We start from the raw sequence: 21,355 nt of genomic DNA on the forward strand, positions 1-21,355 counted from the left end.
GGCGCCCGCCACCACGCCCGGCTAATTTTTTTGTATTTTCAGTAGAGACGGGGTTTCACCGTGGTCTGGATCTCCTGACCTCGTGATCCGCCCGCCTCGGCCTCCCAAAGTGCTGGGATTACAAGCGTGAGCCACCGCGCCCGGCCTTTTTCTTCAGTTTTAATGTTTTGACTGTGAGGCGTCTTTGTGTGGATGTCTTTGTATGTATCCTGCTTGGAGTCCACTGAGTTTCTTGGATATGTAGGTTAATGTCCATCAAATTTGGAATACTTTTAGCCATAATTTCTTCAGATGATTTTCCTTTTTCTTTCTGTCTTCTCCTGGTACTCATGCATATGTTGGTACAGTTAATGTTTCCCATATTCCTTTAAGGCTCTGTTCATTTTTTCTGCTTTCTCCTCTCCCTGTTTCAGATTGCATAGTCTGTATTAAGCTATTCATGTTTGCTGATTCTTTCTTATGCCAGCTTGGATATACTGTTGATCTCTCTAGTAAATTATCCATTTTAGGTCCAGGTTTTGTGGCTCACGCCTTTAATCCTAGCACTTTGGAAGGCCAAGGCCAAGGCCAAGGCAGGAGTGTTATTTGAGTTCAAGACCAACCTGGGCAACATAATACCATTTTAGTTACTGCACTTTTTTTTTTTTTTTTTTTTTTTTTTGAGACAGGTTCTTGCTCTGTTGCCCAAACAAGAGTACAGTGGCACAATTACAGCTCACTGCAGCCTTGACCTTCTGGGCTCAAGCAGTCTTCCCACCTCAGCCTACCAAGTAGCTGGGACCACAGGCATGTGCCATCATCCCTGGCTAATTTTTGTATTTTTTTGTAGAGACAGTGTTTCACCATGTTGCCCATGCTGATCTCGAACTCCTGAGCTCAAGTGGTCCTCCCCTCTCAGCCTCCCAAAGTGCTGGGTTTATAGGCATGAGCCACTTTGCCTGGCCAGTTATTGTACTTTTAACTCCAGAATTTTCATTTGGTTCTTTTAAAAATAATTTTCTCTTTATTGTATTCTCTACTTAATGAGACATTGGCATCATGCCTTTTACTTCAAGCATGGTTTTTGTTTTTGTTTTTACCATATTTATAATTTTGCTTTGAAGTCTTATTTCAATAGCTGGACCCTCTCAAAGGTATTTCTTTTTATTACTTTTGCTTGCTTTTCCCCCTGTGTTTGAGACATACTTTCCTATTTCTTATATGTTTCATAATTTTTGTTGAATCTTGACATTTTGGGTAATATATCAACTCTGAATATTGATTCTTTCTTCCCTTATCTCCTCTATGTTATTGATTCTTTCTTGACAATTACTCAGAATACTTAAGATTGTACCTACAGTTAGAATATTGATATTAGAAGTGTCTATAATTAAAAACTTAGGTTCTGGCCAGGTGCAGTGGCTGATGCCTGTAATCCCAGCATTTTGAGAGTCTGAGGCAGGAGAATTGCTTGAGGCCAGGAGTCTGAGACCAACCTGGGCAACAGAATAAAACCCAGTTTCACCAAAAAAATTAAAAAATTAGGCAGACGTGGTGGCACTCACCTTGTAGCCCCAGCTACTTGGGAGGCTGAGGTGGGAGGATTGCTTGAGCACAGGAGGTTGAAGCTGCCGTGAACTGGATCCCAGCCTGGATGATAGAACAAGACCTTGTCTCAAAAAAAAAAAAAAAAAAAAAGACTTGGGTTCTATAAAATCCAGTTTGTATGCTTAGTGATCTCTTTCCATTTGTCCTGGCAGTGCATTGTTTGTGAATAAATGATGTTTCCATATGAATGAGGTATTATCACAGTTAGACATTTTTGTAAATCCTGAGGCCTTTGTCTTGTTATTTTAAGTAATTTTATTTTATTGTAATTTTTTTTGAGATGGAGTCTTGCTCTGTTGCCCAGGCTGGAGTGCGGTGGCACAGTCATAGCTTACTGCAGCCTCAAACTCCTGGGCTCAAGCGATCCTCCTGCCTTGGCCTCCTACAGCATTGGGATTACAGGCATGAACCACCACAGCCGGCCATTTTATTTATTTTATTTTATTTCATTTTTTTAAAGACAGAGTCTCACCTGGTCAGTTGAGCTAGAGTGCAGTGGCACAGTCATAGCTCACTGTGGCCTCAAACTTTTGGGTTCAAGCCATCTGTCCATCTCAGCCTTCTGAGTAGTGAGTAGCTAAGACTACAGGGGCATACCATCATGCCTGGCTTTTGTCTTTAATATGAAGGTTGTGTATAATGGTTTTTTGTAATATAATAGTTTTAGTTAATGAATAATACTTCTTCCTTTTAGGTTACACCTATGTTTGAGGATTGGACTACTATTGATTGGTATCGATTTTTCTGTTTATGGGAGAAGTTGCCAACTTCAATGAAAAGGGTGGCAGAGCTAGTGGGAGTTGAAGAGGGGTTCTTGGCCCGTTGTGTGAAAGGAAAAGTAGTAGCCAGAACTGAGAGACAGCATCGACAAATGGCCATCCATAAAAGGTAAACGTCAAGGTCTCTGGGCTCTCCGGTATTTAACACAGTGTCTTGCATGTAGTAGATGCCCAGTTTATTGCAGTCACTTTCATTGTCAATAAAATCAAAATTTTGGCAGAGTATAAGATTTTTCAGTTTTCTTTTTTTTCTTTTCTTTTCTTTTTTTTATTTTGAAATGGAGTTTTGTTCTTGTTGCCCAGGCTGGAGTGCAATAGCACGATCTCGGCTCACCGCAACCTCCGCCTCCCAGGTTCAAGCGATTCTGCTGCCTCAGCCTCCTGAGTAGCTGGGATTACAGGCATGTGCCACCACGCCTGGCTCATTTTATATTTTTAGTAGAGATGGGGTTTCTCCATGTTAGTCAGGCTGGTCTCAAACTCCTGACCTCAGGTGATCCGCCAACCTCCGCCTCCCAAAGTGCTGGGATTACAGGCGTGAGCCACCACGCCTGGCAAGTTTTCTATATTTACTAAATTTATTGGTATTTTAGTTTCTTTCTGCAGCTCACAGTTTAGCAGCCATTATATATAAAGATCTTATCTTTTAAAGTAGAATATTTAATTACCTCTCTTTTGTAAAAAAGGTGTTGATCAGAAGAACCACCAACTTACTGTGACTTCACCTGGGGTTATGCTTTATATCATGCTTAAAAGTGATTAATTACCAATAGAGAAGAAGAGCTAATTAAAAGATTCAGGTGGAAAAATTGGTACAGGCTGTTAGCTTCTTTGAAATATAATGAAATTGGCTGGGTGCAGTGGCTCACGCCTGTAATCCCAGCACTTTGGGAGGCCAAAGTAGGCGGATCACTTGAGGTCAGGAGTTTGAGACCAGCCTGGCCAATGTGGTAAAACTCTGTCTCTACTAAAAATACAAAAAGCCATTTGTGGTGGTGCGCACCTGTAATCCCAGCTACTTGGGAGGCTGAGGTGGGGGAATTGCTTGAACCCAGGAGATGGAGGTTGCAGTGAGCCAAGATTGCGCCACTGCACTCCAGCCTGGGCAACAGAGTGAGACTCCGTCTCAAAAAAAAAAGAAATATAATGAAATGATTTTTCTTAAAAAGTCTCTAGTATATTATTTATAATATGGTTAAGTATAAATTTTATAAGGATTTATATACTTGGATTACTTTTGCTACCATTGCCTTTCAAATCAAAATTGGATGCTATATTTATATTGTCATTTTATTGGAGTAATGATATACATGTAGCTGTACATCAAGTTATCTTTTAAATTTTTGTGTCATCACATTTCTTGAACCAAGTCTCATTTCTTGTTAGCAGCAGTTTTGAATATGGGCAACTTTTTGTTATACAGACATTAGTTCTTTACTATAGTACTAATGCATGTCAAAACTTGCTTTGCAAGCATTGATCTCAATCTTTGTCCAGTAACCCTATTTTCTATTAAGAATCTCACCACAATGTATTATATAAGCCCTCTGTTGCCTTTCCAGTTCTTAGTCATTTTTCAGCACACACTGTATCTCCTAGTAGACGTGAAGGATCTCTTACCATGCTTTTGATGATTTATTCCCAGGTTTTTCACCAGTCTTGTGCTATTAGATTTAATCAGTGAAGTTCCCTTAAGGGAAATTAATCAGAAATATGGATGCAATCGTGGACAGATTCAATCTTTGCAACAGTCAGCTGCTGTTTATGCAGGTCAGTTAAACAAAGGGTTTCACATTTATTTAATATTGTGATTTGAAGTCGAGTTAAGATTACTTTTTTTTCAAATTCCATTTTATTGTAGGCTTCTTTAAAAGTGCTATAATTTTGTACAGTTCTTGCCATCATCAGAAAATTCAAAACTATGGCTCCTCAGGGCTCAGTACCATGTTACAGAGGATTGGTAACTAGCTGAATGTCTTGGCCTCTATTCCTTAGCAACCTGCTGACTATCCTCCTTTCTGTTTTCCTTTTCTTTTTCCTGTTGCAAGAAAAAACAGAAACAAAGTTCTCTGTGGTCTCCCCTTTCTCATTAAGGTACTGATTGCTGGGCGCGGTGTCTCATGCCTGTAATCCCAGGCCTCCTTTGGGAGGCCGAGTCGGGTGGATCATGAGGTCAGGAGTTCAAGACCAGCCTGGCCAAGATGGTGAAACCCCATCTCTACTGAAAATACAAAAAATTAGCCAGGTGTGGTGGTGGGTGCTTGTAATCCCAGCTACTCGGGAGGCTGAGGCAGAGAATTGCTTGAACCCGGAAGGCGAAGGTTGCAGTGAGCTGAGATTGCACCACTGCACTCTAGCCTGGGTGACACAGCGAGACTCTGTCTCAAAAAAAAAAAAAAAAAAAAGGTACTGATTAATACATATTGTTGAGGAGAAGGATGGAAGATGGAGAGGGATTTCTGAACTCCTGTCTGACTGTTATAAAAATGATCTAAGGACCCAGTGGTCTGCCTTAATGTATTAAACCCTAAGCAAACGAGAAATTCTGGGTCTGATTTTACTAAGGAATCCTTACAAGCCCTTAAGAAGGAAACTATGGGCTACAAGAGGGTGTGTTATATGTATAATAGGTTTCATCATGAAGATATGTGCTTATGAGGGAGTACCGCGGGGAAGATGAGAAGAGATAGTGGTAAGAAGGGAGGGACTCACTCTTTTTTTTTTTTTTTTTTGAGACGGAGGCTCGCTCTGTCTCCCAGGCGGAGTGCAGTGGCACCATCTCGGCTCACTGAAAGCTCTGCCTCCCAGGTTAATGCCATTCTCCTGCCTCAGCCTCCCGAGTAGCTGGGACTACAGGCACCCGGCACCACACCCGGCTAATTTTCTTTTGTATTTCTAGTGGAGACGTGGTTCCACCATGTTAGCCAGGATGGTCTCGGTCTCCTGACCTCGTGATCCACCTGCCTCGGCCTCCTAAAGTGCTGGGATTACAGGCGTGAGCCACCGCGCCCAACATCTTTACATGTTTTTTTTTGAAAATTTGTATTATTTTAATTATTTTTATATACAGAAAACTCAACAGTGTACGTTTAACCCAGTTTAGTGGCAAGTTCTTTAGCCTTTGCCTTTTTGAGCGTGGTGATACGAGCCACAGACTTAGGACCCAGGATGTTGCTGCCCCAGTGACGGTGGATCTCATTGTATCTGTCGTTGTAATTGGTCCTGATAGCTTCCACCAGCTTAGCCAAAGTGCCTTTGTCTTCCGAGTTCACCTGTGTGAAGGCAACAGTGGTGCAGGTCTTCCTGTGGACTAGATGTCCCAGTCTTGCCTTCCCCTTGATAATGCAGTTAGGGACCTCCATTTTACGACACAGGGCAGGCAAGAAGACAACCAGGTCGATGGGATCCACGTCGTGTGCAGTCACCACCAGCTGAGCTTTCTTGTTCTCCACCAAGGTGGTGACGGTGTTAACTCCTGCTCGAAGGACAGGTGGTCTCTTGGTGGGGACGTCCCCTTTGCCAGCAGCTTTCTTCTCGGCCCAGGCCAACAGCCTCTGCTTCTTCTCTTGCTTTGTCTCTGGTCTCTACTTGTGGGCCAGCTTAAGCAGCTGAGTAGCTGTTTGGCGGTTCAGGGCCTGGGTGAACTGGTTAATCGCAGGAGGCACTTTCAGCTGCTTATAGAGGATGGCTCTCTGCCGCTGCAACCTGATATAGCGGGGCCATTTCACAAAGCGGGTGAGGTCTCTTTTGGGCTGGATGTCCTGCCCAGTGCCAAAATTCTTAGGCCTTTTCTCAAACAGGGGATTCACCACTTTCTTACCTCCTGCTTCTTCACGACAGCAGGGGCCGGAGCCACCTTCTTTCCCTTGGCCTTCTTTCCTTTTGGCATCTTGGGCGGCGGGAGGAGAGAGACCTTTACATGTTTTTAAGAGTTCTCTTTTGCTTAAGAAAGAGAGAGAGAGAGGAGTGAATTAGGGTGAGGGCTTCTTGTTTGTTTTGTGTTTATGTGCTCTGCCTCAGTTTTCATGTGTTAACTTGAGGATTAAGAATAAATAAGATGACATTTAATGTCATCTCATAAAATTAGCACATTTATTGTCCAATTAGTTAAGGCTCTTAATATATATCTGCTCCCTTGTTAACTTACGTCTTGGGCCTTGTTAAATCTTACAATTTTGCAGGGATAAAACAAAAGAAAATATAAATACGTCTAACGAAATGGAGAATTCGTCTGTAAAAAAAATTGAATTCAACAAATATTCTATGAATGTTCTAGGGATGATTACAGTATTTTCCAACCGTCTGGGCTGGCACAATATGGAACTGCTACTTTCCCAATTTCAGAAGCGTCTTACGTTTGGCATCCAGAGGGAGCTGTGTGACCTGGTTCGGGTATCCTTACTGAATGCTCAGAGAGCCAGGGTTCTCTATGCTTCTGGCTTTCATACTGTGGCAGACCTTGCAAGAGCAAATATTGTGGAGGTGGAGGTGATTCTGAAAAATGCTGTGCCTTTCAAAAGGTAAGAAAATACCTTTACCTACATGGGCTTATTAAATAAAAAGCATCATGTCAATTTTAAAATAATAGATAATGTATTAAAGTATTTTTCTCTTAAATAATCTTATTATATACTTGGTGTAAGTGGAAGAAAATATGGCTACTTTTTCCCCGTTGCAGATTACTTTTTTTTTTTTGAGATGAAGTCTCACTCTTGTTACCCAGGCTGGAGTGCAATGGTGCGATCTTGGCTCACTGCGACCTCCTCCTCCTGGGTTCAAGCGATTCTCCTGCCTCAGCCTCCCGAGTAGCTGGGATTATAGGCACCCACCACCAGGCCCAGCTAATTTTTGTATTTTTAGTAGAGACGGGGTTTCACCATGTTGGCCAGGCTGGTCTTGAACTCCTGACCTCAGGGCAATCCACCCGCCTTGGCCTCCCAAAGTGCTGAGATTATAGGCGTGAGCTACCACGCCCGGCCACAGATTACTTTTTATTTTGCATATTTTAAAAATAATACATGACTTAAAAACATTCCTACTAGAACATCTGAGTGGGGCTGGGCACAGTGACTCATGCCTGTAATCCCAGTACTTTGGGAGGCTGAGGCTGATTGTTTGAGTTTAGGAGTTCAAGACTAGCCTGGGCAACATAGCAAGAGCTCATCGATACTAAAATTAAAAAAAAAAAAAAATAGCTGGGCGTGGTGGCATGTGCCTATAGTCCCAGCTACTTGGGGATGTGAGGCTGGAGAGTTGGTTGAGTCCTGGAGGTCGAGGCTGCAGTGAGCCCTGATAGTGCCACTGAACTCCAGCCTGGGTGACAGAGTAAGATCGTGTCTCAAAAAAAAAAAAAAAAAGTACTGAGCAAAAGTTTGGTATCAATGCTTTCTGCTTTGATGAATTTTGATTTTGATCTGCTTTGATGGATTTTGATAATTTTGATGTGATTTCATTATATATCTCGGGCTCATCTTACACTTTAGGCAAGAGCATTTTAAAATATATTCCTCTGAAATGTTCTTTGGAATGCTAGTGTCCCTCAAAACAATTTGTGAGAAGATTCCTTGATTATTTTTTTGTGTGTATGTCTGAATAACCAATTTATTGAATGGGCTAGACTCACTATATAAATCAAGGAATAGCTTAATTGTTTTTTCTACCACTGTTTTTTTGAACTCACTCTTATACGAAATCTCAGGCAGATTCTATAGGTATTTAATTACTTTCAGGTACCAACAACCAGTTTTATTTTCAGGTATTAAACAATTTGTTCTAGATGGAAGCATCAATCTCATTTCCAGTTAGTGTTTCTTCCCTCCCACTCACTTTAAACCTGACTCCCAGCTCTGAGACCTTAATCTGTGTGGGAGGGGTGGGGTATAGTATTTTACTATCCTCTTTGCTCTTGCATATCTCTTGCCCATGGAAGACAATTTTCCACAGACCGGAGGTGGAGGTGGGGGTAGGGGGTGGGGGAGATGGTTTGGTTTTAGGATGAAACAAAACAATTAGATTCTCATAAGGAGCATGCAACCTAGATTCCTTGCATGTACAGTTCACAATAGGGTTTGCTGCAGCTGATCTGACAGGAGGCGGAGCTCAGGCAGCAGTGCTCCCTTGCCTGTAGCTCACCTCCTGCTGTGCGGCCCAGTTCCTAACAGGCCATGGACTGGTACTGGTCTGCATCTCGGGGGGTTGAGGACCCCTGGTTTAGACTTTTAACTGGCCACTTGAAATCTGTCCACACTTGCACGGTTTAGAGGTCAGTCAGAGATTTGGGCAGAGTTTATATGAAGAATTACGAGTTGTTCTTCTCTAGTTATCTGTTCTAGACTGCCTTAAATTTCCAATTAATGTAGTTACTCTTAACTCTCTTCTGACTTCTGTCAATCAGTGAACTCCAGGTTTTTATCTAAGTTTTTAGCCAACCTACAGGGTGCTGACTGGGCCCTGCCTTCAGGTAAAAAGTGAAAATTCACCCACTGCCATTTCTTTCTTCCAAGTCTCAACCCCCCTCCAATTTTTACTCTTTTGTTCATTTTCTAGTCCCTTCATATATTTTGCCCAGAGTTTATATTGTGTATTGTACAGAAGGATTTGTTTTCTTTCTTGTCTTTTTTTTTGTGTGTGACAGTCTCGCTCTGTCACTCTGGAGTGCAATGGCGTGATCTCGGCTCACTGCAACCTCTGCCTCCTGGGTTCAAGCAATTCTCCTGTCTTAGCCTCCCAAGTAGCTGGGACTACAGGCACATGCCGCCACACCCGGCCAATTTTTGTGTTTTTAGTAGAGAAAGAGTTTTACCATATTGGTCAGGCTGGTCTTGAACTCCTGACCTCAGGTGATCTACCCACCTTGGCCTCCCAAAGTGCTGGGATTACAGGCATGAACCAGTGCACACAGCCTTTTAAAAAATTTTTTTAATGAAACAGGGTCCTGCTCTGTCTCCTTGGCTGGAGTGCAGTGGCATGATCTTGTCTCACTGTAACGCCTCCTGGGTTCGAGCAATTCTCATGCCTCAGCCTCCCAAGCAGCTGGAATTACAGGTACCCGCTACCATGCCCGGCTGATTTTTTGTATTTTTAGTAGAGACAGTGTTTCACCATGTTGGCCAGGCTGGTCTCGAACTCCTTGCCTCAAGTGATTCGCCTTCCTCAGTCTCCCAAAGTGCTGGGATTACGAGCATGAGCTACCGCGCCGGGCTGGATGTTTTTCAATGGAAGTTTCATGGCTTTCACTTTTTTAAAGGCTTCTACTTAAATAATCTGTCTTAGCAAAGCCTTCCTTTATTATGCCGTTTAAAAACTACAGAACCACCCACCCCTTTCTGGTGCCTCATTTTTGTATACAACTCTTATCACCAGGTAATATAGAATGCATTTTAAACTTTCGTTTATTTTCTGAATTCCCCAGCTAGAATGTGCCATGAGAGCAGATACATTTCTGTCTCTTCTTCATTGTTATTTTTTCAGTTCCTAGAACAGCTCAGATTGCATGTTTAATAAATATTTGCCTTATGAATGAATGAATTCATTTCTGTCTTTTCCCATCTCCTTGTGTAGTGTCCGGAAGGCAGTGGATGAGGAAGAGGAGGCAGTTGAAGAACGTCGGAATATGCGAACTATCTGGGTGACTGGCAGAAAAGGTTTAACTGAAAGGGAAGCAGCAGCCCTTATAGTGGAAGAAGCCAGAATGATTCTGCAACAGGACTTAGTTGAAATGGGAGTGCAATGGAATCCATGTGCCCTGTTACATTCTAGTACATGCTCATTGACTCATAGTGAGTGCGAAGTAAAGGAACACACATTTATATCCCAAACTAAGAGTTCTTATAAAAAAGTATCATCAAAGAACAAAAGTAACACCATATTTAGTGATTCTTATATTAAGCATTCACCAAATATAGTGCAAGACTTAAATAAAAGTAGAGAGCATACAAGTTCCTTTAATGGTAATTTCCAGAATGGGAATCAAGAACATCAGAGATGTTCCATTTTCAGAGCAAGAAAACGGGCCTCTTTGGATATAAATAAAGAGAAGCCAGGAGCCTCTCAGAATGAGGGGAAAACAAGCAATAAGAAAGTTGTTCAGACTTTTTCACAGAAAACAAAAAAGGCACCTTTGAATTTCAACTCAGAAAAGATGAGCAGAAGTTTTCTATCTTGGAAACATAGAAAGCATCTAAAGCGATCTAGGGACAGCAACCCCCTGAAGGACTCTGGAGTGTGTAGAATCCATTTACAAGGACAGACTCTGTCTAATCCTAGTCTTTGTGAAGACCCATTTACCTTAGATGAGAAGAAAACGGAATTTAGAAATTCAGGGCCATTTGCTAAAAATGTATCTCTGAGTGGTAAGGAAAAAGATAATAAAACATCATTCCCATTACAAATAAAGCAAAATTGTTCATGGAATATAACACTAACTAATGATAATTTTGTGGAACCTATTGTCACAGGATCTCAGAGTAAAAATGTGACTTGTCAGGCCACTAGTGTGGTTTGTGAAAAGGGCAGAGGAGTAGCTGTTGAGGCAGAAAAAATAAATGAAGTGCTGATACAAAATGGTTCAAAAAACCAGAATGTTTATGTGAAACACCATAACACCCATCCAATTAACCAGTACCCACGAAAGCAATCTCATGAACAGACAAGCACTTTTACCAAACAGAAAAATATAATAGAGAGACAAATGCCCTGTGAAGCAGTCAGTAGTTACATAAATAGAGACTCAAATGTTACTATTAATTGTGAAAGGATAAAGTTTAATACAGAGGAAAATAAACCAAGTCATTTTCAGGCATTAGGAGATGATATAAGCAGAACTGCAATACCCAGTGAAGTACTTCCATCAACTGGAGCATTTAGCAAATCAGGAGGCCAGCATGAGAATTTTCTAAATATTTCTAGACTACAAGAAAAAACAGGTACTTATACAACAAACAAAACTAAAAATAGTCATGTTTCTGACTTAGGTTTAGTCCTCTGTGATTTTGAAGATAGTTTCTACCTGGATACTCAGTCAGAGAAAATAATACAACAGATGGCAACTGAAAATGCCAAACTAGGAGCAAAAGACACCAACCTGGCAGCAGGGGTAATGCAGAAGAGCTTAGTCCAACAGAACTCGATGAACTCTTTTCAGAAGGAGTGTCACATTCCTTTTCCTGCTGAACAGCATCCTCTAGGAGCGACTAAGATAGATCATCTGGACCTTAAGACTGTAGGTACTATGAAACAAAGCACTGATTCACATGGGGTTGATATCCTGACTCCAGAAAGCCCGATTTTCCATTATCCAATACTACTGGAGGAAAATGGTCTCTGTTTTAAAAAGAATGAACTTTCTGTTACTGATTCTCAATTAAATAGTTTTCTTCAAGGTTATCAAACACAAGAAACTGTGAAACCAGTTATACCTCTGATTCCTCAAAAGAGAACTCCCACTGGTCTAGAAGGAGAATGTCTTCTAGTTCCTGAAACAAGTTTGAATATGAGTGATAGTTTACTATTTGATAGTTTCAGTGATGACTATCTAGTAAAAGAACAATTACCTGATGTGCAAACGAAAGAACCCCTTCCTTCAGAAGTAACAAACCATTTTAGTGATTCTCTGTGTCTACAACAAGAAGACCTAATTAAAAAACCAAATGTAAATGAGAATCAAGATAGCCGCCAGCAGTTGACTTTTTCCAATGATGAATCTATTATATTTTCAGAAATGGATTCTGTTCAGATGGTTGAAGCTTTGGACAATGTGGATATATTTCCTGTCCAAGAGAAGAATCATACTGTAGTATCTCCTAGAGCATTAGAACTAAGTGATCCAGTACTTGATGAGCACCACCAAGGTGATCAAGATGGAGGAGATCAAGATGAAAGGGCTGAAAAATCAAAATTAACTAGGTCCAGGCAAAATAATTCATTCATATGGTCAGGGGCATCATTTGATCTAAGTCCAGGACTGCAAAGGATTTTAGATAAAGTATCCAGTCCTCTAGAAGATGAAAAGCTAAAATCAATGACTACAAACTTGTCTAGTTTGAATGGAAAAAATACAGAGTTAAATGAAGAACAAGAAGTTATTTCAAACTTGGAGACAAACCAAGTGCAGGGAATTTCATTTTATTCTAATAATGAAGTAAAAAGCAAGATTGAGATGCTAGAAAACAATGCCAATCATGATGAAACCTCATCCCTCTTACCTCGTAAAGAAAGTGATATAGTTGATGATAATGGTCTCATTCCTCCTACACCCATTCCAACATCTGCTTCTAAGCTGACATTTCCAGGGATTCTTGAAACACCTGTAAACCTTTGGAAAACTAATAATGTTTTACAACCTGGTGAAAGTAATTTATTTGGCTCACCTTCAGATATTAAAAACCACGATTTAAATCCAGAGAGTAGAAATGGGTTCAAAGACAACAGCTCTATTAGTGACACAAGCTTTTCACTTCAGTTATCACAGGATGGATTACAGTTAACTCCAGTCTCAAGCAGTTCAGAAAGTTTGGCCATTATTGATGTAGCAAGTGATCAAAGTCTTTTTCAAACATTCATTAAGGAGTGGCGGTGCAAAAAGCAATTTTCCATCTCACTGGCTTGTGAAAAGATTAGAAGTTTGACATCTTCTAAAACTGCTAATATTGGCAGTAGGTTTAAGCAAGGTAAGAATTTTTTTAATTTTATTTTTTCATATTTGTAAACTACTTAGTACACTGAGGTAAGAGTTAGATTTCTCAATGTTAGATATTAAATATAATCTATTCAAATTGTAGTATGTATCCTCTGTGGATTTATGTGTAGAACAGGCTTATTTACTCAGCATACCTAAATTAATTAATGGTAGTTGCCCTCCAGTATAAGAGGTGCATGTAATATATATTAGAATAAAAGTTTACAAAAATAAAGATAATATATATTTTGAATATGAGTGTGACATTTCTTTTATGGTATATTAATGTTGTAACATAATGGTTTTTATTAATCATCAGTGCTCATGAATTCTTTTCTTTTTTTAATTTTTCTCCTTTCTTTCTTTTCTTTCTTTCTCTCTTTCCTCTTTCTTTGTCTTGTTCAGTTGCCCAGGCTGGAGTGCAGTGGCGTGATCTTGATCTTCGCTTACTGCAACCTCCACCTTCTGAGTTCAAGTGATTCTCCTGCCTCAGCCTCCCAAGTAGCTAGAAGTACAGGCATGTGCACCATGCCCAGCTAATTTTTGTATTTTTAGTAGAGGTGGGGTTTCACCGTGTTGTCCAGGGTGGTCTCAAACTCCGGACCTCAAGTGATCCACCTGTGTTGGCCTCTCAAAGTGCTGGGATTACTGGCATGAGCCACTGCTCCCAGGCTCATGAATTATTATTATTATTATTATTATTATTATTATTTTAGACAGAATCTCGCTGTTGGCCAGGCTGGAGTGCAGTGGCGTGATCTCGGCTCACTGCAACCTCTGCCTCTTGGGTTCAAGCAATTATTATTATTTTTATTATTATTATTATTATTTTAGACAGAATCTCGCTGTTGGCCAGGCTGGAGTGCAGTGGCGTAATCTCGGCTCACTGCAACCTCTGCCTCTTGGGTTCAAGCAATTCTCCTGCCTCAGCCTCCTGAGTAACTGGGACTACAGGCGCATGCCACCACGCCCAGCTAATTTTTAATTTTTTTTTGTGTTTTAGTAGAGATGGGGTTTCACCGTGTTAGCCAGGATGGTCTCGATCCCCTGACCTCGTGATCCACCCTCCTCGGCCTCCCAAAGTGCTGGGCTTACAGGCGTGAGCCACCATGCCTGGCCTCATAAATTATTTTCTATTAAATTGTAATATCCTTGTTTTCTTATGTAATTACAAAAGTACATTGCTAATAGGAACTTTGTTCTTCACAGTGTACATTAGCTACATTTTCCAAGATTTATCTTGAGTAGAAATTACACCTCCGTTGATAGTCATGAATTGTATACTGAAATGTTGCTTCCGAAACCTTGCGGAGCTATTCCAGGTTTTGAGAGAGTTGAACCTTTTGGTCAAGTAAGGCTATGTATATTCCTGTCTTATTGCATGAACTCTGCCTTTTGGATTGTGGGGACCAGTTGTAGTCAGCTTGACAACCTGCTGTGGAAATCAGGTGTTTGATTAGATTGATTAAACCTTGCTATTTTATGAATTAATTTGTTCATAAAGGTTTGAGTATTTGTCTGATTTTCAATTCATGGAGCAGATGTGTTTACCACAACTTTTATGTACTTTTAGTGTTGAATAGCACTTTGCATTTTTGATGCAACAAACAAAATTGAGCACATTTTCTGTATCAAGCTATATAATAGTGGCTAGAGGGATGAAAAAGTTCACCTAAATTTAATAAATATGTACTAATTTCCTATGTGCCAGTTGTTTTCCTGCTACTAGGGATATAATTATCAATAAGACAGATTGATTCTTGACCTTTATAAAATTGGAGATACATTATTTTAGGAAAAAATATTGACTCTAGATACAAAATTATGCTTCTTCACTAAGGAATAATAGTCTTTATTTTTCTGGAGTTTCTTAGCTAAGAATTGCTGAATTTGCTGCAAAATATTTGTAGTATACAAATGATCTGTATTTTTGTTTGAGTTATAAAATTTGAAATGCAGCCTCCCTTTCTTGAAGTTAATCATTATAGATTTATTTTAACAAATCTTTGGTAGCTTTTTCATAGTGACAGTTATCTTAATTGATGGGAAGCCTGGAAAGATCTTACTTATACTTAAAATGACTGTCCAAATGCATATTTTAAGATCTGGAAATTTTGCCTATCAAAGTTAGGTTTTTTATTATAATTGTTTTAACAATTTATATAATGTCTTTATTTTTAGAGATTTTTAACTATTTCACTTTGTTTTACTTAGCTAGCTCACCTCAGGAAGTTCCTATTAGAGATGATGGATTTCCTATTAAAGGTTGTGATGACATCTTGGTGGTTGGACTGGCAGTATGCTGGGGTGGAAGGGATGCCTATTATTTTTCATTGCAGAAGGAACAAAAGCATTCTGGTAAGTAATGAGTATTTGGCTAAGTCACTATGTAATTAGTGTAACATCCATTAGGGTAGTGACGTTATATTTTGAGAATAATTTCCTGATACTTACCTAGGATTTATTTTTAGAGTTTAAATTTTTTTTTTTTCCTTTTTTTTTTTTGAGACAGAATGTCACTCTTTTTCCCGGGCTGGAGTGCAATGGCATGATCTTGGCTCACTACAACCTTCACCTCCTGGGTTCAAGTGATTCTCCTGCCTCAGCCTCCCAAGTAGCTGCTATTACAAGCATGTGCCACTGTGCCGGCTAATTTTGTATTTTTTTAGTAGAGACAGGGTTTTACCATGTTGGTCAGGCTGGTCTTGAACTCCTTACCTCAGGTGATCCACCCGCTTTGGCCTCCCAGAGTGTTGGGATTACAGGCGTGAGCCACTGTGGCTGGCAAAAATTGTAATTTTTTGGAGAGCAGCTGGCATGTACATTATTGCATATATTAACTAGAATTAATGTTTTAAGAAGCACTTCCTCACTTCTCCCTGCCTGTCACACGAGGCTATTCATGCTATGGGTTTTTCCTCTGAGGGGGCAGTGAAGCCTCAGGGACTCTCTTGCCACCTTTAGGGTTTGCTTTTGAAGACTAAACGATGGCAGTTTATTTTCAGTCTTCTGTCCTCCCATTGAATGGGTCTGAAACTCATCTAGAGGGCATGTTGAGCTAGAGATCTATAGTAGTCGAATCATATAAACTTTGGAGAAGTCTTTGGAGTGGAAAGGATGTAATCTGGAAATACCCTGTGATCTGACTGTGGTTGTTGGATACCCCAGCTGATAGGTTGGTTTTGGACAGGAGCAAAATTAATAAGGAAACATTTTAAAGGATGCTGTATAGTGTCTGTTCCTTAGTGAGCATGAAATATTTTCAGTTGTTTTGCAGGAAAATATGTTGGGGTGAGTAGTTACTTAAGCTTTTTTTTTATTTTGGATAGAATAATATCTGTTCATACTAAATCTCTCTTTAAAATTTATTTCCAAATACTTTTCCTGTCTTTAACTCCTCATTTTGGGAAATGTAATTTTGTTTTTAGAAGTATTAATGTTTAATATTTTCTCCCACCTAATTAAGTAGAGCATTAAAAATCTTCTAGCCTAAGTCATAATTTTTCGATTATGACGCATTTCGTTTACATAGCTGATATGACCTGGATAAGATGCTGAATTACTCGTTACATGGAACCAGACCCTTAGGCTTCTGAGTCTTTTTCAGTCTTTCTACTAAAGATTGCTGCTTCAAATGAATGCATGTAATTTTTGATTTTTGCCTTAAAAATGTTTTTTCCTTTTTTTTTTTAAAGAAATTAGTGCCAGTTTGGTTCCACCTTCTTTAGATCCAAGCCTGACTTTGAAAGACAGGATGTGGAACCTTCAATCTTGCTTGCGAAAGGAATCTGATAAAGAACGTTCGGTTGTCATCTATGACTTCATCCAGAGCTATAAAATTCTTCTTCTTTCTTGTGGCATCTCCTTGGAGCAAAGTTATGAAGATCCTAAGGTTCTATGTCTTATTTAATTTTTATATACTTAAAACAACATTTTTAGTGTTAATTGTTAAATGACTTGGTATTTCCTTAGCGTCAATAATACAGCTTAAGTATTTTAGAGTAGTCACTTCTTTGTTCAATAATCTCATTTACCCAGAATAGAATATCATGCACCAAATATCTCTGTGTAGATAAAAACAGAGATGTCACAAATTTGGAGCCCTAAAGAGTTTATGTCTTTCCTCAGAGATTTTTTAAAAATTTTAATTTGGGTCATAAGTCCTAAGTTTTCTGTCTAATAGTAAATTGGAAGTGAAATGAGAACAGATTTAGGTGTATGGTAGCAGGAGGTCTTAAATATTCATGAGGGTGGAGGCAGAAAATTGGAAAAGAGTGTGAATAAGATGTCAAAAAGGATTGTAGTTAGTGGCCATTTAGCATAGAGGCAAATCCCCTTACTGGCTCCTGAGAACTTTCCTTTATAATAGCAAAGTATGATGCACTCTTCATAGTGATGACTCAGTTAAGAAACATGTTAACTTTTACATCAGACTATTTCATTCAATATTCCCCTATAAAACTTTATTCTTAACCTACAAAAGAAATAATTGAGTCATATAGTAAAGTAATTGTCAGAATTATGAACAGGGCTTAGATTCCTTATTCTAATCCAGTTAATGATCTGCCTGATCTAGTATTAGAAACTACAGGACTCCTAGTCTCATGAGGAAGTTGGAAATAGCAATCAAATGAATAATTGGATGGTTCTGGTGACAGACCCCCCATTCTGAGGGGAAAGTCTAGAGGCTTCTTGAAACTCTGGATATAAACTTTTAATGGTAAAACATTTATGCCTCTTTTTTTTTTTTTTTTTTTTTTTGAGATGAAGTTTTGCTCTTGTTGCGCAGGCTGGAGCGCAGTGGTGCGATCTCGGCTTACTGTGACCTCCACCTCCCAGGTTCAAGCGATTCTCTTCCCTCAGCCTCCTGAGTAGCTGGGATTACAGGTGCCCACCACCATGCCCAGCTAATTTTTTGTATATTTAGTAGAGACAGGGTTTCACCATGTTGATCAGGCTAGTCTTGAACTTCTGACCTCAGGTGATAAACCCGCCTCAGTCTCCCAAAGTGCTGGGATTACAGGCATCAGCCACCGCGCCTGGCACCTCACTTCTTTTGATGATGAAGGAACTAAATATACCTAAAACCTCACAGGCCCATCTTTATTACAGTAGCTTAGCCCAAATTATCCTTAAAATATGTTAGCCTTCTTGGAGGAGTCCATCTTCATTTTCAGACACATGGTTTGAGTTTGCTGAGACACACTTGTTTTTCAAGCCTACTGCTAAACTGGATCGGCCTGAGCATTGTAGTAATGGAATAGTTACAACTTTTCTTTCTTTGAAAGCTACTGCTGTTGTTGCTACCAAAAATGAGTCCTGTTACAATTATTCTTTCATTCTTTCCTGGGAAGACCACTGAATAAATATTAAATGAAACTAAGTGAGGTTAGAAATGAGCTTTCTTTTTTTCCTTTTTCATTTAGAGGTACAAAAGTGTCTTTGAAAAAAATCAGGAAAATATTCTCATTGCTATCCCATTCAGGTGGCATGCTGGTTACTAGATCCAGATTCTCAGGAGCCGACTCTTCATAGCATAGTTACCAGTTTTCTTCCTCATGAGCTTCCACTCCTAGAAGGGATGGAGACCAGCCAAGGGATTCAAAGCCTGGGGCTAAATGCTGGCAGTGAGCATTCTGGGCGATACAGAGCATCTGTGGAGTCCATTCTGATCTTCAACTCTATGAATCAGCTCAACTCTTTGTTGCAGAAGGAAAACCTTCAAGGTAAAAACCAAGTTTCTGACATTTTTATGTTATAGATTAGAGATAGAGATTTAGCCACTCTTTATCAAAAATGGGTAAATTACACATTTATGCAAATCCTACCTTTGGATTGTCTAGTGCTTTTTTTCTATAAAAGGCCAGAGAGTAAATATTTTTGGCTTTGTAAACTAAACAATCTCTATCACAAATACTCAAGTCTGCCATTGTAGCAAAAGAGCAGCTGTAGACAAGAGCAAAACAAATGGCTGTCTTCCAATAACACTTTACAAAAACATGCATCTAATGTTAGTTTGGCCGTAATTGCTGATTTCTGGCCCTTGTGTGAAGAAGAGAATTACAAAATTGCATTTATGCAGTTGTTGCTAATTTTGTATTTGAACTTTATCAAAGGATTTTTTTTCACACTTAGAAGACATCCTTAATGGATTTCAGAAAGTTAACTCTTTTCTTTTTGGAACTATTAACAAACAGATGTTTTTTCATGGCAAGGGATAATCATGAGAGTCTCTTTTTTCCCTCATGACAACTAACATGAATTTATTGTCATTGTTATCTGCTGGCCCAGATCGAGCACCCTGACTACAGAGAGCTTAAGGGATGCTTATGGTAGAGATGTGAAGTAGAACAAATTTGGCTTCATTGTGAGGAGTGACCGAATTTATTGACTAATCAATAGGTACTAGAAAATAGATGGATGAATTCATACAGACTAGGGTTTGGATCTGGGCTATCCACTTATGAGCTGAGGGACTTTGGGCAAACTACTGAAACTGTAAGTCTGGTTCTTATAAAGTTGTTCTAAGGATTAAATAAGATAGTGAATATGGGCAGTGTTTGTCACAGAGCAGGTGCTTATTATGTTAGTTGATTATTATAATTTTTAACTTTCACAGTTTCAGTGTGCTTTTGAAAGCTCCTTTTTTTTTCTGCACTTTCAAAAATGTATGGCTAGCCTAGCTCAGTGGCTCCTGCCTGTAGTCCCAGCTACTCAGGAGTCTAAGGTGGGAGGATCACTGGAGCCCAGAAGTTCGAGACCAGCCTGGACTACATAGTGAGACCCCATCTCAAAAAAAAAAGGGGTGGTTAGGAGGTATTAAATGCATTTTTGTACAGTGTTAATGCTTTCTTATTCATAGAATTCAAGAATTGAAGTGCATTGAGATAAGGGAAGTTTTTGGAGAGAATGTGGACAGCTATCAGATTTAGTTTGAATATAATTATTTCTTCGTAGAAAGAGATATAGATATGTTTTATTTTTAAAATTTTTCTGTTAGCCAGGAGGTATTCTTATCTGATATAGAAAGATATTTTAACTACAACTTTGATTTCTTTAATAACTGTAAGATTATTCAGTTATTTATTTTGATATATTTGGTAAGCTATATATATACATTTTTTCCAAATCTTTTTTTCTTTTTATTACTCCACTGTGACATTCCCATCCTATATACTTTATTTTTATTTATTTATTTATTTATTTTTTATTATTATACTTTAAGTTTTAGGGTACATGTGCACAATGTGCAGGTTTGTTACATATGTATACATGTGCCATGTTGGTGTACTGCACCCATTAACTCGTCATTTAGCATTAGGTATATCTCCTAATGCTATCCCTCCCCCCTCCCCTCACCCTACAACAGCCCCTGGAGTGTGATGTTCCCCTTCCTGTGTCCATGAGTTCTCATTGTTCAATTCCCACCTATGAGTGAGAACATGCGGTGTTTGGTTTTTTGTCCTTGTGATAGTTTACTGAGAATGATGGTTTCCAGTTTCATCCATGTCCCTACAAAGGACATGAACTCATCATTTTTTATGGCTGCATAGTATTCCATGGTGTATATGTGCCACATTTTCTTTTTTTTTTTTTTATTACAATTTAGGTTTTAGGGTACATGTGCACAATGTGCAGGTTTTTTACATATGTATCCATGTGCCATGTTGATTTCCTGTACCCATTAACTTGTCATTTAGCATTAGGTATATCTCCTAATGCTGTCCCTCCCCCCTCCCCCCACCCCACAACAGTCCCCGGAGTGTGATATTCCCCTTCCTGTGTCCATGAGTTCTCATTGTTCAATTCTCACCTATGAGTGAGAACATGCGGTGTTTGGTTTTTTGTCCTTGAGATAGTTTACTGAGAATGATGTTTTCCAGTTTCATCCATGTCCCTACAAAGGACACGAACTCATCATTTTTTATGGCTGCATAGTATTCCATGGTGTATATGTGCCACATTTTCTTAATCCAGTCTAGTGTTGTTGGACATTTGGGTTGGTTCCAACTCTTTGCTACTGTGAATAGTGCTGCAATAAACATACGTGTGCATGTGTCTTTATAGCAGCATGATTTATAGTCCTTTGGGTATATACCCAGTAATGGGATGGCTGGGTCAAATGGTATTTCTAGTTCTAGATCCCTGAGGAATTGCCACACTGACTTCCGCAATGGTTAAACTAGTTTACAGTCCCACCAACAGTGTAAAAGTGTTCCTATTTCTCCACATCCTCTCCAGCACCTGTTGTTTCCTGCTTTTTTAATGATGGCCATTCTAACTGGTGTGAGATGGTATCTCATTGTGGTTTTGA

General features: G+C 39.4%; 1 protein-coding gene and 1 pseudogene across 6 annotated transcripts in view; one reads left to right on the forward strand and one right to left on the reverse strand.

Annotated features, from left to right (window-relative positions):
• The window catches only part of POLQ (DNA polymerase theta), a 126,946-nt gene that overhangs the window by 53,451 nt on the left and 52,140 nt on the right, over positions 1-21,355 (forward strand). For all 6 annotated transcript variants that reach the window (XM_032150061.2, XM_032150060.2, XM_032150065.2 and 3 more), the window contains 7 exons: positions 2,282-2,475; positions 4,012-4,136; positions 6,643-6,886; positions 9,927-13,033; positions 15,256-15,399; positions 16,737-16,933; positions 18,527-18,767. In XM_032150061.2, coding sequence (XP_032005952.1) covers positions 2,282-2,475; positions 4,012-4,136; positions 6,643-6,886; positions 9,927-13,033; positions 15,256-15,399; positions 16,737-16,933; positions 18,527-18,767 — 4,252 coding nt within the window. The remainder of the gene's footprint in view (positions 1-2,281; positions 2,476-4,011; positions 4,137-6,642; positions 6,887-9,926; positions 13,034-15,255; positions 15,400-16,736; positions 16,934-18,526; positions 18,768-21,355) is intronic.
• On the reverse strand, positions 5,456-6,363 carry LOC116466884 (large ribosomal subunit protein eL8-like; annotated as a pseudogene).

The sequence above is a fragment of the Hylobates moloch genome, unplaced genomic scaffold, assembly GCF_009828535.3.
Source record: "Hylobates moloch isolate HMO894 unplaced genomic scaffold, HMol_V3 SCAFFOLD_4, whole genome shotgun sequence".
NCBI classification, from domain to species: Eukaryota; Metazoa; Chordata; class Mammalia; order Primates; family Hylobatidae; genus Hylobates; species Hylobates moloch.